Source organism: Hyla sarda, chromosome 3 (genome assembly GCF_029499605.1).
Source record: "Hyla sarda isolate aHylSar1 chromosome 3, aHylSar1.hap1, whole genome shotgun sequence".
Taxonomy (NCBI): domain Eukaryota; kingdom Metazoa; phylum Chordata; class Amphibia; order Anura; family Hylidae; genus Hyla; species Hyla sarda.
Genome location: NC_079191.1, coordinates 165,217,585 through 165,232,051, shown reverse-complemented (window position 1 = coordinate 165,232,051; position 14,467 = coordinate 165,217,585). Strand labels below are relative to the sequence as shown.

Here is a 14,467-nt window from a genome sequence, read left to right as displayed (position 1 = left end):
CTCTGGACAGTTCCTAAAATGGACAGAGATGTCAGCAGAGAGCACTGTGCTAATGATGTCAGCTCTCTGCTCTATGTTCCAAAAAGAAAATAATTTCCTCTGTAGTATTCAGCAGCTAATAAGTACTGGAAGGATTAATATTTTTTTAATAGAAGTAATTTACAAATCTGTTTAACTTTCTGGCATCAGTTGATAAAAAAAAAAAAAAAAACATTTTCCACTGGAGTACCCCTTTAAAGATAGCTCAGACAATAATGTACTAATAATTAAATAAGAAACAATTATAAAATAAAAGAGGATTAGAAAAAACGTATTTCAGTATCTGCATCTTATCAGAAAAAAAAGTCTTACACAACAGACTTACACAACAATCAGATAATAAAAAAAGATTTGATTTGAATCAAATCTTATCTTTAGTTGGAACAAACTGCGCAGTAACAGTATCAAAAAGGAATTGTGTCAACGCAACCTAAATCTTCCAGAATTAGGTGTTTGGGTAATGTAATCAAACTCTACACAGTCTGCCATAGGAGTGCTTGCATATGTGAGTAACAACTGGCAGAACGGAATGTGTCAATACATCGTCCCAGAAAAAGTCAAGGGAGGTCACAAGGTTGGATCTCCCCAAAAATTCCAAAAATTGCCTCAAAGGCTTAAAATAGCTTTCCCCTAAATCACCTTTAACCTCGTCATTTTGTTTTGGGCGCCAGGGTGAGGAAGTAGGAGGCAGCAAATGATACCACTTCCAAATGCTGCACGAGTCTAATTTCAACCACTTAATCAAGTGTCTTTTGTAAGGCAGGTGCTATGGTTTATTTTTGTTAGTATACCATATCCTATTTTTAGAGGTTCAGTCTTTTGGATGAATAAACCCAAGCAAGCACATTAAGCCATATTAAATGTGTGTATTTAGGCAGCCGTTTATTTTTACATCCTCACGTCCAAATAATCAGGATGTGGTTATCGGAGGGGTGATAGAGTCTCTTTATACTGCTACATGCATACAGGCGTATTATAAAGCTATTCACGGATCGTCTATTGTAGGAAGAAGCAGAGCATAAGTAAGAATCAGACACACCAAAGCTAAACACACATAAGGGCATGCTTTTAGGTGAACTCACTGATGACCAGGCACACACTGGTTAACATTGGGTTTATAGTGTACATAGGCATTACATAATAAGGCATTCTACACACTGTTTTAGATTACAAATATCTGCCAGCATCTGCCAGCAGCTATATATATATATATATATATATATATATATATATATATATATATAGTTATTCTTTATTCACCAAGGATACAGTCAAGGAGATAGCTCTCTGTCAGCTTCTGACTGATACATCACTCTCGATACACCCATTGGGAGAAATCCGTCAATCAAGCCAATGCCGCGGAGCTGGTCTTGATTGACCGGTCTCTCTCTGTACACACATAGGGCACGACCTGTCAGCAAAGCCCAGAGAATCTGGCAAGAGAGCTGGCTTTACTTTATACCTGGTTCCTGACTCATCTGTAAAGCTATGATTTTTCATATTCTTCTCTTGAACTCATTTACATTTTCTGATATTTAATTTTATTTTTACATTTATTTTTTTATTTTCATTTTATTCTGGAATTATGGGGACAGCTATCTTGCGGCATCTCTAAGTGATGAACAGCAGTTAAGAGATTTACTTTATATAAGTCACAATGACACAAACAAATGCTATCAGCTTAGTGTGCTTTGAAAGGAGAAATAGGGGCTGGGACAATGTTAGCAGACTCTCTGGTCATGGGGTTTTGCACAGAGAATCATTGCTATTTTTGAGGACTCCCCAGGCCCGTGGCTGTATCTGGTGAGGCACAAGTAAAAGCCTGCCAGATTGCCAACGCCTAGACAAGCAAATGTACTTACAGTAAGTGGGACAGGGATTTACTGTCAGATTTTGACAAGAGTCCCTGCTCCACATACAAAGTTACACATGGCCTTACGCAGTATTTCTTATGACCCAAGATGCTGTATCAATGTGCTATATTTGACATTCCTCCATTGATTTTGCTACTGTGGTCACATGTCCACATATTCAAAGTAGCAAGAGAGTAGGGATGGGCAGGATTTTATTTTAAAACATTCTCAGCTGTTTAAAAAAAATGACTGGACTCTACTGTGATAAAAGCTAGAAAAACTTTAGTAAGATTTCTTGTTTTGTTACAGTCTCGTCCTGTCTTATTAAAAGTAAACAGCTGTAGCGGGTAAGTTACACAATTTGTCTAACTTTAATGGGGGTTGCACAAACAGCGTAGTCCTGCAAGCTTAGTTGTTTATGGATCTGTTTTACGCAGGGCACTGTACAGTAAAATTAACATGTTACCTTTAATTTGTGGGTCAATACAATAACAATGATTTCTATAGCTTTTGTTTTATTTTACTACTTAAAGAAAAAGTAAAACTTTGCTTACAATTGCCATATTCTGACCTTTATAACTTTTTTATTTTTCTACCTACAGACCTGTGTGAGAGCTATTTTTTTGTACTGGGAGCTGTAGTTTTTATGCCGCCATACAGAATCACTAAAGTCATTTTACATCAGTCTGAACAAATTGAAACATGGCTATCGATCATGGCATTTAAGGGTTAAATGAACCAGCATGATAGCTGATGTCATTCATTGAGAGCAAGTGTTGGCAGCTGACACTCACCGTCTATGAAGGGAGCTCAGCTCCTGTGTAACAGTAACTGCGTGATGTACAGTAAGGCTATGTTCACATGTTGAAATTTCCTTGGGGAATTTCTCTTGGTATGTCCACATGGAAATTCCACTGCAGCAGAGTCCAGTTGAATTCAACAGGATTGTGCTGCACTGTGCACATGGCAAAATTTCCATGCCAGATGTTTCCAGCACGGAAATTCAATCTTCTGTGTCTGCACATAGAATAAACCTGTTCATTCTTCGTGCGGTTCCAGTTTGCAGAATGTCCGCCTGGAGATTCTCCGTGTGGACATTCTATTGTGTGAACATAGCCTTACTGCACGGATCGCTAAGGCCAAGGTTACTGTTAGGGTCACGACAGGTGGTGGATCCCCTGGGCCTGTGGGGATGATGACGTGAGCCATGCCAGAGAGCGGAGTTTATGGTGCCGCTGGTTTTCAACAGAACCCGCCTCAAAGCGGGATGGTTTTGCTGCAGCAGGCGGCACCCAGGTCGCAACCCCTGGCATGACCCATCCACACAGGTTGCTGGGATGAAGCATGGCACAGAAGGATACAGACAAGATGTGGTCAGGATAACTGGTGGACAGGACTGGTGGCACAGTAGCAGGGTAAGGACATGGAACTAGGGTAAGGTACACGGATAACAGGAACAATGGAACACAGAAGCTTTCTCTCAGGCAATAGGGCAACAAAGATCTACCAGTGAGTCATGGAAGGAACTGATACTTATAAGAGAAGGTGCAGGTGAATTCACTAATGAAGGGAGTACTGGCCCTTTAAATGTAAGAGCTCCGACGCATGCCCACCCTAGGTGGCGGGGGCACACACACTGGGGCTGAGAACACGGAAGACCAGGGAGGAGAGTGACAGGCTGGGACTCGCATGCGGGTGTGTTCCGCGATTCGAATCCCAGACCCATCAACAGCAGGGACATGACAGGAGAGCGCTCACGGCCAGCGTGTCTGACCGGAGCACTGACATTACAGTTACCATTCCATAACTGTGTGTCATATGTCCTTAAGGGGTTACATAGTATTTAAACTTATTAGAACTTATAACACTGATCACAACAAGTTAACTTTGTCATTAAGATTGATTGAAGTTATTTTATTTAAAAAATATAAAAATAAAAAAATAAACAATTACCTCTCAGCATGACCACATATCATTATATTACTACTTATAGGGGTACTCCACTGGAAAAATGTCTTCTTCTTTTTTTCTTTTTTTTTTATCAACTGGTGCCAGAAAGTTAAACAGATTTGTAAATGACTTCTATTAAAAAATCTTAATCATTCCAGTACTTATCAGATGCTGTATGCTCCACAGGAAGTTCTTTTCTTTTTTAATTTCCTTTCTGCCTGACCACAGTGCACTCTGCTGACACCTCTGTCCATTTTAGGAACCATCCAGAGTAGTATCAAATCCCCATAACAAACCTATCCTGCTCTGGACAGATCCGAACATGGACAGAGGTGTCAGCAGAGAGCACTGTGGTCAGACAGAAAGGAAATTCGAAAAGAAAATAACTTCTTGTGGAGCATACAGCAGCTGATAAGTACTGGAAGGGTTAAGATTTTTTAATAGAAGTAATTTACAAATCTGTCTAACTTTCTGGCACCAGTTGACTTCGATAAAAAAAACTTTTCAAGCGGAGTACCCTTTTAACAAATACACTATATACACAGACCGATATTTCCCCATATAGTGGTAAATACCAAGGTCTCTGCAGACCGTCTAAGCGATTACAGTGCAGTTACATCCTGCGACATCTTCTCTGATTGAAGTTAATGACTTTCCCTTTAGCATGTCCACCTAGCAAAGACCGCCAGGATGATTTCTTCCAACCACAACTAATCTCTCAAGAACGAGAGACAAACAGCTTAGTCTCCACACTTTTCTAACACCCCCTTACTTTTTTCCCATCTATTACGCGTGAAGTCATTACAAAGTGCAATTGTTGGTGGGAAAAACCAGCCCCATATGGGTAGGTGGGTAATTCAAAACATTAAAAGGCTAGGAGGAAAAAAACTAAAGTGCAAAAATGAAAAATCCCTGCCTCTTTAACCCCTTAAGGACCCGGGCTTTTTCCGTTTTTTTCATTTTAAATTTTTCCTCCTTAACTTAAAAAAATGCACCTAAAATTATATATAATGGCTTAATTTTTGCGTAATTAATTCTACTTTGTAATGACATTAGTCATTTTACCCAAAAATCTACGGTGAAACGGGAAAAAAAATCAATGTGCGACAAAATTGATGAAATAACACTATTTTGTAAGTTTTGGGGGCTTCTGTTTTTACGCAGTACATTTTTTGTCAAAAATAATACCTTATCTTTATTCTGTAGGTCCATACGGTTAAAATGATACCCTACTTGTATAGGTTTGAATTTGTATCACTTCCGAAAAAAATCATGAATACATGCAGGAAAATTTATACGTTTAAAATGGTCATCTTTTGACCCCTATAACTTTTTTATTTTTCTGTGTTCAGGGCGCTTTGAGGACTCATTTTTTGCGCCGTCATCTGAAGTTTTTATTAGTACCATTTTTGTTCTGATCAGACTTTTTGATCACTTTTTATTCACTTTTTTTGTGGTATAAAAACTGATCAAAAATGCTCTATTTTGGACTTTGGAATTTTTTTGCGCGTACGCCATTGAACGAGCGGTTTAAAAAGCAGTATATTTTTATAATTAGGACATTTCCGCACGCGGCGATACCACATATGTTTATTTTTATTATTATTTACATAATGTTTTTTGTATTTTTGGAAATGCCGGGTGATTCACACTTTTATTAGGGGAAGGGATAATTGAAAGAGTTAATGATTTTTTTACACTTTTTTAATGCAATATTATAGCTCCTATAGGGGGCTATAACATTGCATGTACTGATCTTTTACACTGATTGATCCATCTCCATAGGAATGGATCAATCAGTGTTTTCGGCGATTGAATGCTCAAGCCTGGATCTCAGGCTTGAAGCATTCATTCAGCGATCGGACAGCACAGGAGAAGGTAAGAAGACCTCCTCCTGTGCTACGGCTGTTCAGGATGCCGCGATTATACCGCGGCGATCCCGAACAGCTCCCTGAGCTAACCGGCAACTTTCACTTTCGTTTTTAGCCGCGCGGCTCAGCTTTGAGCGCGCGGCTAAAGGGTTAATAGCGCGCGGCACAGCGATCAGTGGCGCGCGCTATTAGAGGCGGGTCCCGGCTTCACTATGACGCCGGGCCCGCCGCGATATGATGCGGGGTCACCGTGTGACCCCGCGTTATATCGCAGGACCGGGACCCAGGACGTACTCATACGTCCTGGGTCCTTAAGAAGTTAAAGAAGTACTCTGCTGCACACATCTTATCCCCTATGCAAAGGATAGGGGATAAGATGTTAGACCAATATCACCATTAACACCACTACTATCACTGTACACAGACTACTATCACCAATTGACACTACTATACAAGGGACAGATAATACCGCCACACTATGACCATTACCACCATATAATGACGGGATAATATGACTAAAAAGCACTATACAGAGACCATTATCACCACTATACAAGGGGCACCACACCATGACCACCATCATTACCACCATAAAGTGATGAGATAATACCAGCATACTGATTCTAAATAAACCACTGTACACAGAACAGGATCACCAATAAAACCACTATACACAGAGCGTTATCGCCAATAATACCACTATAAAAGGGACAAATAATACCGCCATAATATGACCACTACCATTACCACCATATAATGACGGGATAATATTACCATACTGATACTGAATAAAACCACTGTACACAGACCAGAATCGCCAATAAAACCACTATACACAGAGCATTATCGCCAATAATACCACTATAAAAGGGACAAATAATGCTGCAACAAAATGACCATTACCACCATATAATGTTAGGATAATATTACCATACTGATACTGAATAAAACCACTGTAAACAGACTAATATCCCCCCATACAGTGACGATATAGTAGTGACCTCGGCTCTACAGACCATATGAGTGATAACATACAGTTACACCAGGTGACGTAGTCTGTGATCTGAGTCATTCACTTTCCCTTTTTTTTTCTCCATCTGGCCCAGACTATCATGCCGATTCTTCCATCCACAGTTTGTCTCCACAGAACCTGCCAGACAAACATTTTAGGATCCTTCTCTTTAAGCACCTATAGCACTCCATACAGTAATAATAAACCCTTGGATTCTCACACAGTAGAGTAAGTAGATATGGGAATTGGGGAAAGAGTAGGTAGGTATCTCCCATTAAGAAGATCCCTTCACACCCTTTCCCCCATTACCGAGGTGCCCCGAGTAGGTAAGTGCCTGTAGGTAGGTCCCTATGTAGATACCTGTTAGTATTTACTCCCAGTAGGCAGTAGCAGCCTCCTATAAGTAGGGGTTACTCCCTGTAGGTAGGTCCCATTGTAGATGGCTGCCCCCCTTTATTAAGTTGAAGTCCCCAGTATATAGTTGCAGCCCCCACACACATTTATCATACATACGCACATCTATCATACAGACATACACACATCATACATACACACACATCATACATTTACGCACATAATACATACATGCACACATTATTCAAGCATACATACATCTAGCACAAACACATCTATTATACATGCATTACATAAATGCAAACATACACACATCATACATACACACATCTATTAGGCCCCTTTCACACTACCGTTGTCACGCGGCAGTGTGACAGCTGTCTGGGCTGTTGGGGCTGCCGGGGAAAATAGCGGGAGTAAAAATACATCATGCAATGTTTTCTCCTCCCACTACTCTTGCTGAAAAACAGCGGAGACCGACAGACCCCATTGACTATAATGAGTCCTTCGGGACCCACTGTTTGATGGCTGTCAAAGTTGCAAAAAAAGACAGTTTGATGGCCGTTCATGACGGAGCAATGGGGCAGTGTGAAAGAAGCCTTATACATACATTATATACATCATACATACACACATCCTACAAACACACAGCATACCTACATGCACACATGATACATACACACATCATGCATACACATATCATACATACACCTGCCCCCCCTCCACATCATACATATACACACCATACATACATTTAGACCCCCCTCCCCCCCAGCCATTCTCCCTTCCAAACCATTCCAGCCCAACATCTTAACCAACTGAACACGTAAAATAGTGGAGTATTTTTAACAAATTTATTTTGAATCTAGGAAGTTTGGGGGGAAAAAAAGGATTTATTTTTTAAACAACCAGCACAATGTTTCAGATTTTGAGAGGTGGTTGTTTAAATATGTTTTTTTGTTTCCCCACTATTTTCCCAGCTATATTTTGCACAAGGACCAGGGTAACAAGTCACAGGACCCACCCTAAGGACTAGTACCTGGGTCATGGCGGCATTTTAAAATTATAATTACTCTGAAACACCTGGGTGTCTCAATGTAATTCATAGTGTCCCACAAACGCAATGACTGCACCAGCTTTATACTACCTGTGGTTTGGGCAGCATAAAACTGATGACAGGTTTCCTTTAACTGTAGTTAAAGGAAAACTGTCAGCAGAGTCACCCACACTAACCAGTGGTACTGGCTGGTAGTGCGGGTGACTCTGATTAAAAAGAAGTCCACCATGCCCGGATCTGTCGCTCCTTTCTTCCAATATTTGAATTTTTCAGAATATTCAAGTGAGCAGCAAGTGGCATGGGCGGTATTACGATCCTTGTGACATCAGCGCTCAGCGATTGTTCAGCGCTCGGCCAGGCTAATCTATATTCATTGCCTTCCTTTGCCTCCAGAGTGCTCTGTATTTTAGTCTACCGTGTACTGTATTGGGGACATTTATCAATGTTGGTGTAAGGTAGTAAAGATTTTACCCCTGTTTGCTTGGTGTATTGTTTGCACAGTTGTTCAAAATTTACCAAAAGGGTGCACAGGACTCGATAAATTTTAGGTTTAAGCTTTGTGCTCTGGCATCTGAGACTTTTTAAACCTGTCCTATTAGGTGGTGTAGGTTTGCGCAAAAAAAAAAAAAAAAACACTTCTAAATTTAATTTACGCAAATAATAAATACATCTCTCCTGCAAAAAGTGGGGTACAGTGCACCAAACAGTAGATAACTTTAAAAGATGTTCTACAAAAATTGCGCAAAAAAATGCTATTGCGCAAAATTTGCAGGGACATTTACCATAGTACATTGAAGTGGTGTAAACCCAATGATAAATGTCCCCCTATGTGTTTATGTATGTATCTCTACCAAACAGTGCGTATCTAGCTTTTGCAAAGCTACAACTCCCAGCATGTCCGGACAGCATTTGGCTGTCTGGGCATGCTGGGAGTTGTAGTTTTTCAACAGCTGGAGACACACTTTAAGACCCACTATGAAGCTACGCTGAGGCCGCTTCCGGGTGTACCCAGGAAGCTGTACATGCGCAGTAGATGATAATACAGAGCGGGGAGAGGCAGAGGAAGGCAATGAATACTGATCAGCCGGCCCGAGCGCTGAACAAACAGAGCTGATGTCACAGTGCTCTAGAGAAGGATTGTAACTCTGGCCATGCCAATTGTTGCTCATTTGCATATTTTGAAAAATGAGGATAACAGAGCAATGGATGCGGGCATGGTAGACATCGTTTTTATCAGTATCACCCGCAATACCAGACAGTATCACTGGTTAGTGTGGGTGACTCTGCTGACTGTTTTCCTTTAAATATAGTAAAATATACTTAAAGAGTACCTTTCATCAACAAAAACTTTTAATATGTTGTTCATAATCATTAATGAAGACATATTGTAATATATCTTCATTAAAAAAATATTCATATTTATACCAGTTGTTTTTTATACTTTTGGCCACTAGGGGTCTCTCTTCTATGCCTGGTCTGCAGGCAGCTTCCTATGCTTTTCATAGTAAGTGTACAGCTTTTAGGACTAATGCTGAAAGGGCTTTGGTCCTTCCACAGGATGTTCAGTACTCTCAGCTCAGGACTCGCTCCCAGCCTGGAGCAGCACTGTGAGCTACAAGCTCCCCCTCCCCCCTGCTCTGTGTTCTCCCTGCCCCTCACCACACATTATCTTATACATTGCATTATCTCACTGCACTCCCTGCTCTGTGCCCCCCCCCCCCCCCCCTGACATTCATCTTAATTACTGTCTCTGTAATTGCTCCCACCGCCCCTGGTTTTCAGCATTGACTTTTTAGTGCAGAGAGACACAGGAGAGAGAGAGACAGAGGCTGCTGTCCCTCCCCTTACTTAGTTTTGTATGCACACTGAAGAGCAGTGTTTCCGAACCAGGGTGCCTCCAGCTGTTGCAAAACTACAACTCCCAGCATGCCCGGACAGCTGTTGGCTGTCTGGGCATGCTTGGAGTTGTAGTATTGCAACAGCCGGAGGTACCCTGGTTGGGAAACACTGCTGCAGAGGGAGAGCAGCATACAGGAAGACTGGCAAAAGCAGAGTCCCAGCCAGGCTTCATGTGACATCATGCCTGCCGGGACCCGCCTCCTTCCACCCCTCAGAAAGACAGTGCTCCTGAGCTAATGAAGAGGGATAAAAAAAAAGGTATTTCTTACAGCGTTTTAAACCTCAATAAACATTACAGATGTAAGGAAATAGAAGCACAACACCCCTGAGGAAGTTGCCGACGGGCAACGGAACGCGTGGGGTCTTTAGGGGGGCACTTGCCTGGTAACACCTCCACTAACCGTCCTGTGTCACTTCATCATCACTTGCTACATGAGAATACAGGTTGTATATGGGCTGTTGTGATGAATATAGTGTTATGCGGTAGCTTATTTGTATGACATAGTGACGATATTGATGTACTGTAATAGGCAGGTGCCCTGGGTGGGGTTCCTTTGTTGAGGGGGCTCACCCTGTTTTGTGCTTTGGCCGCTTTAGGCCTGTTTTAAATGTTTTTAAGAATCTTGTCTGTTTTTTTGATTCATGTATTAATAAAGAGTACTTTTTGATATTTAAGGGTGTGCGCTGTTTTGCGTGTTTCTTTTTCTTTCTGGATACTGTACTACAATTGATACGTATAGCAGCACCCCTCTTCTAATTGATGTTGCTGAGCCCGCTCACATTGTAGTGGTTAAACCTCAATAAACACAGGGATAGGCATAGTTAGAGTAAGGGACAGATGGGGAGGGGGATCAGGGAAAGTTTAGTTGATGACAGGTAATCTTTAATTTAAAAAAAAAAAAAGCAAATTACATTGCAAAAGAAAAAAAGAGAACTAAAGTGCCCCCCTTCAGAAACATCCCCCCCCCCCCCCCCTGTATACAGATGAAAGTAGCTCAAGTGGCAGTAAAAACCTTGAAACTGCCCTCTTGTACACCAGGGTATATCGCTAGAATATGCCATCATTTTATGCTTGTTGGATTCAGAGTCTCTTCTCCACCAATCAAGAGAACTAAATATAAGGGGAAACCATTATCACTTAACAGCTGCTGGTGATCTGAAAACTTCAATGAACTAATATGGAAAAGTTTACAAAACTAATCCTGCAAGTTTTAACAGAGCAACAGATCAAGATGTTAAAGGAGTACTCACCTGGAAAACATATATATTTTTAAATCAATTGGTGCCAGAAAGTTAAACAGATTTGTTAATTACTTCTATTTAAAAATATTAATCCTTCCAGTACTTATCAGCTGCCATGTGCTCCACAAAAAGTTATTTTCTTTTTGAATTTCCTTTCTGTCTGACCACAGTGCTCTCTTCTGACACCTCTGTTCATTTCCAGAGTAGGAGAGGTTTGCTATAGGGATTTGCTCCTGCTCTGGACAGTTCCTAAAATGGACAGAGGTGTCAGCAGAGAGCACTGTGGTCAGACAGAAAGGAAATTAAAAAAAGAACTTCCTGTGGAGCACATAGCTGGAAGGATTAAGATTTTTAAATAGAAGTAATTTACAAATCTGTTTAACTTTCTGGCACCAGTTGATAAAAAAAAAAAAAAAAAAGGTTTTCCAGGGAAGTACCCCTTTAATCTCCTCTACTGATGGTTTATGGGAAGACATGAAAATCTTCAATTATGACTTTAGAATCACACAATCTGACTACAAACTGCTTTGTTTTCTAACATCAAAAATAGCTGAATTTATTTCTAAAATGACATTTTAAAAAGAATTATCTAGGTTGAAAAAGTAATCTTTTTTTTTGTAAAGTCTTTTTTTTGTATAAGTTAAGAATTTTCATCCAATACACAAAAAACGACAACAGCAAAATAAATGTTCCTAGCATGACACATATAAAACAAAAACATAGAAATAGGTGTATGGAAAAGTAATTTTTACGTACCTATGTAATAAGACAAAGGGTGTGCTGAGACAAAGGGTGCATACCCGAAACGCGTCCACGCTGATCATTGGTTGTTTGTTACCTGGCTAAGTCCCGCTTGCATGCGGTTTTATGGGATCTGAATAAACAGAATTTTTCATCGTACCACTGGCTACCTATTTCTGTTATAGAGAGGTGGTTTCACTGTTCAGGACTGGTGAGTAGGCATCTTAACCCCTATTCAAAGGATAAGATAGGGGATAAGATAAAGATAAGGATAAGATAAGATATCTGATCGCAGGGGTCCCGCTGCTGGGGACCCCCGTGAACTCTGTGCTGCACCTGGCGTTCCTTTAGAGTGTCAGGTTCAGCGTCGGACGCTTGTGACGTCACAGCCACGCCCCATCAATGCAAGTTTATAGGAGGGGGCGTTACAGTGTCACGCCCCCTCCCATAGACTCCCATTTTGACATGTCTCTATGACAAAACATTTTTAAATGATAGTGATAATGAAATTCCACCCTTCAGAATAAACCTAGACATTACTAAGCAAGGGTATGTAATGGTATTTAAACATTTTTGTTTCTAAAACTGTTAAAGGGGTTGTTCGATGAAAATGATCTCGTCCTCTATTCACAGAATAAGTGAAAAGAATCTGATCATGGAGTGTCCAACTGCTGGGACCCCCAGCGATTTCCAGTACAGAATCCCAGCTCTCAATGAGAGTGCATGCTGTAGACGGCACACACACAATTCATTTGTATAGGAGCACCAGAGTCCAGCCCTCGTGCATCTCTGGCGCTCCCATACAAATAAACAGGGCGTGTGCCATCTACAGCATGCTGTTAGGATTCGGCAGGCTGGATGTGGATCCTCTGTGTCAGCGAGGGATTGGCGTGGACCGTACCGGTGGACCGGGTCTAAGTTGCTACTGGTATTCACCAGAGCCCGCCGCAAAGCGGGATGGTCTTGCTGCGGCGGTAGCAACCAGGTCGTATCCACCGGTAACGGCTCAACCTCGCTGACTGCTGAGAAGACGTGGGACAGAAGGACTAGACAGAGGCGAGGTCAGACGTAGCAAAAGGTCAGGGCAGGCGGCAAGGTTCGTAGTCAATGGTAACGGCAGAAGGTCTGGAAACACTGGTAAGGCAATCACAGGAAACGCTTTCACTAGGCACAAGGGCAACAAGATCCGGCAATGCTGGGTAGGGGAAGGGAGGTTATAAAGGCGTGGAACAGGTGGGAGCTAATTACACTGATTGGGCCAGGCACCAATTAGTGGTGCACTGGCCCTTTAAATCTTAGAGAGCTGGCGCGCGCGCCCTAGAGAGCGGAGCCGCGCGCGCCAGGACGTGACAGCCGGGGACCGGGACAGGTAGGTGGATTGAGATGAGATCCGCAAGCGGGCGCGTCCCGCTATGCGAATCGCATCCCTGTCGGCAGTGTCAGTGCAGCGTTCCCAGTCAGCGGGTCTGACCGGAGCGCTGCAGAGAGGAGAATGCCGCAAGCGCACCGGGGAGGAGCAGGGACCCGGAGCGCTCGGCGTAACACATGCACTCTCATTGAGACCCGGGGTCCCATTCCAGAGATCCTGTGGATAGGGGATTAGATCATCTTTACTGGACAACCCCTTTAATGAAAACTAAAATTTCCTAAACTATTGTATTGTTAGTTATATTATTCGCAGAAATGATGCCGTTCTGAATCCACATATTTTATGGTGAATGGCAGTGCCACTGTACACTATGAAAGTTTGAGGATGTGTTAATACGTTTGTAAAATATAATACAGCAAATGCCTTCCTCAAATATTAGAATTAGATGTAAGTTTTCACTTCATGTGGATCTGGAGCCAGTGACTATAAAAATGTTTCCAGAATATATTTTTCCAAGATTAACAACATTTTGGAAAAACACAGTAACATTTAATGTTTAGTGGTAAAACTCTTTTGTGTACTATATGGCTACCTGTCTATGTACGCCTCATCCTCTATGTTTATATTTTAGATTATAGATTTTTTTACCTACATACTGTACATCATAGAGACAAACAAGGTGGAGGCTATGGGGCTGAATGTAGGAGGAGGTCCTTCTCTAGTAACAAAATCCTTCTTCCACTTGTAAACCTGTGCAAGTCTCCAGGATAGGGAATAAAGAAGAAGCCCAAGTCTCCTCTCTGCTCCATGGGATAAATAAGAGAGTAATCAATCTTACAACCATGATGACATAGCATTTGTTATGAGGGCTATTATCTTCTATGTATGTAATATATATATATAAAACCTGATATATTATTTATTATTAATATTAGCCATTCTCTGTACAGATGCTGGACTGGAGCAATGTGAGTGTCTACCTTTTTCTTGCTGTTACTATATTGAAGTGGACTGGTCTTACTGAGGCATCTTTACAGGTAGGGGAGTAAGTACTATAGAAAAATTTAAATGACTATGTGT

General features: G+C 41.5%; 1 protein-coding gene across 1 annotated transcript in view; it reads left to right on the top strand.

The window, feature by feature from the left end:
* The window catches only part of OSTN (osteocrin), a 100,904-nt gene that overhangs the window by 53,916 nt on the left and 32,521 nt on the right, over positions 1 to 14,467 (top strand). The window contains exon 2 of the mRNA XM_056563216.1: positions 14,338 to 14,424. Within this exon, the coding sequence (XP_056419191.1) occupies positions 14,338 to 14,424 (87 nt within the window). The remainder of the gene's footprint in view (positions 1 to 14,337; positions 14,425 to 14,467) is intronic.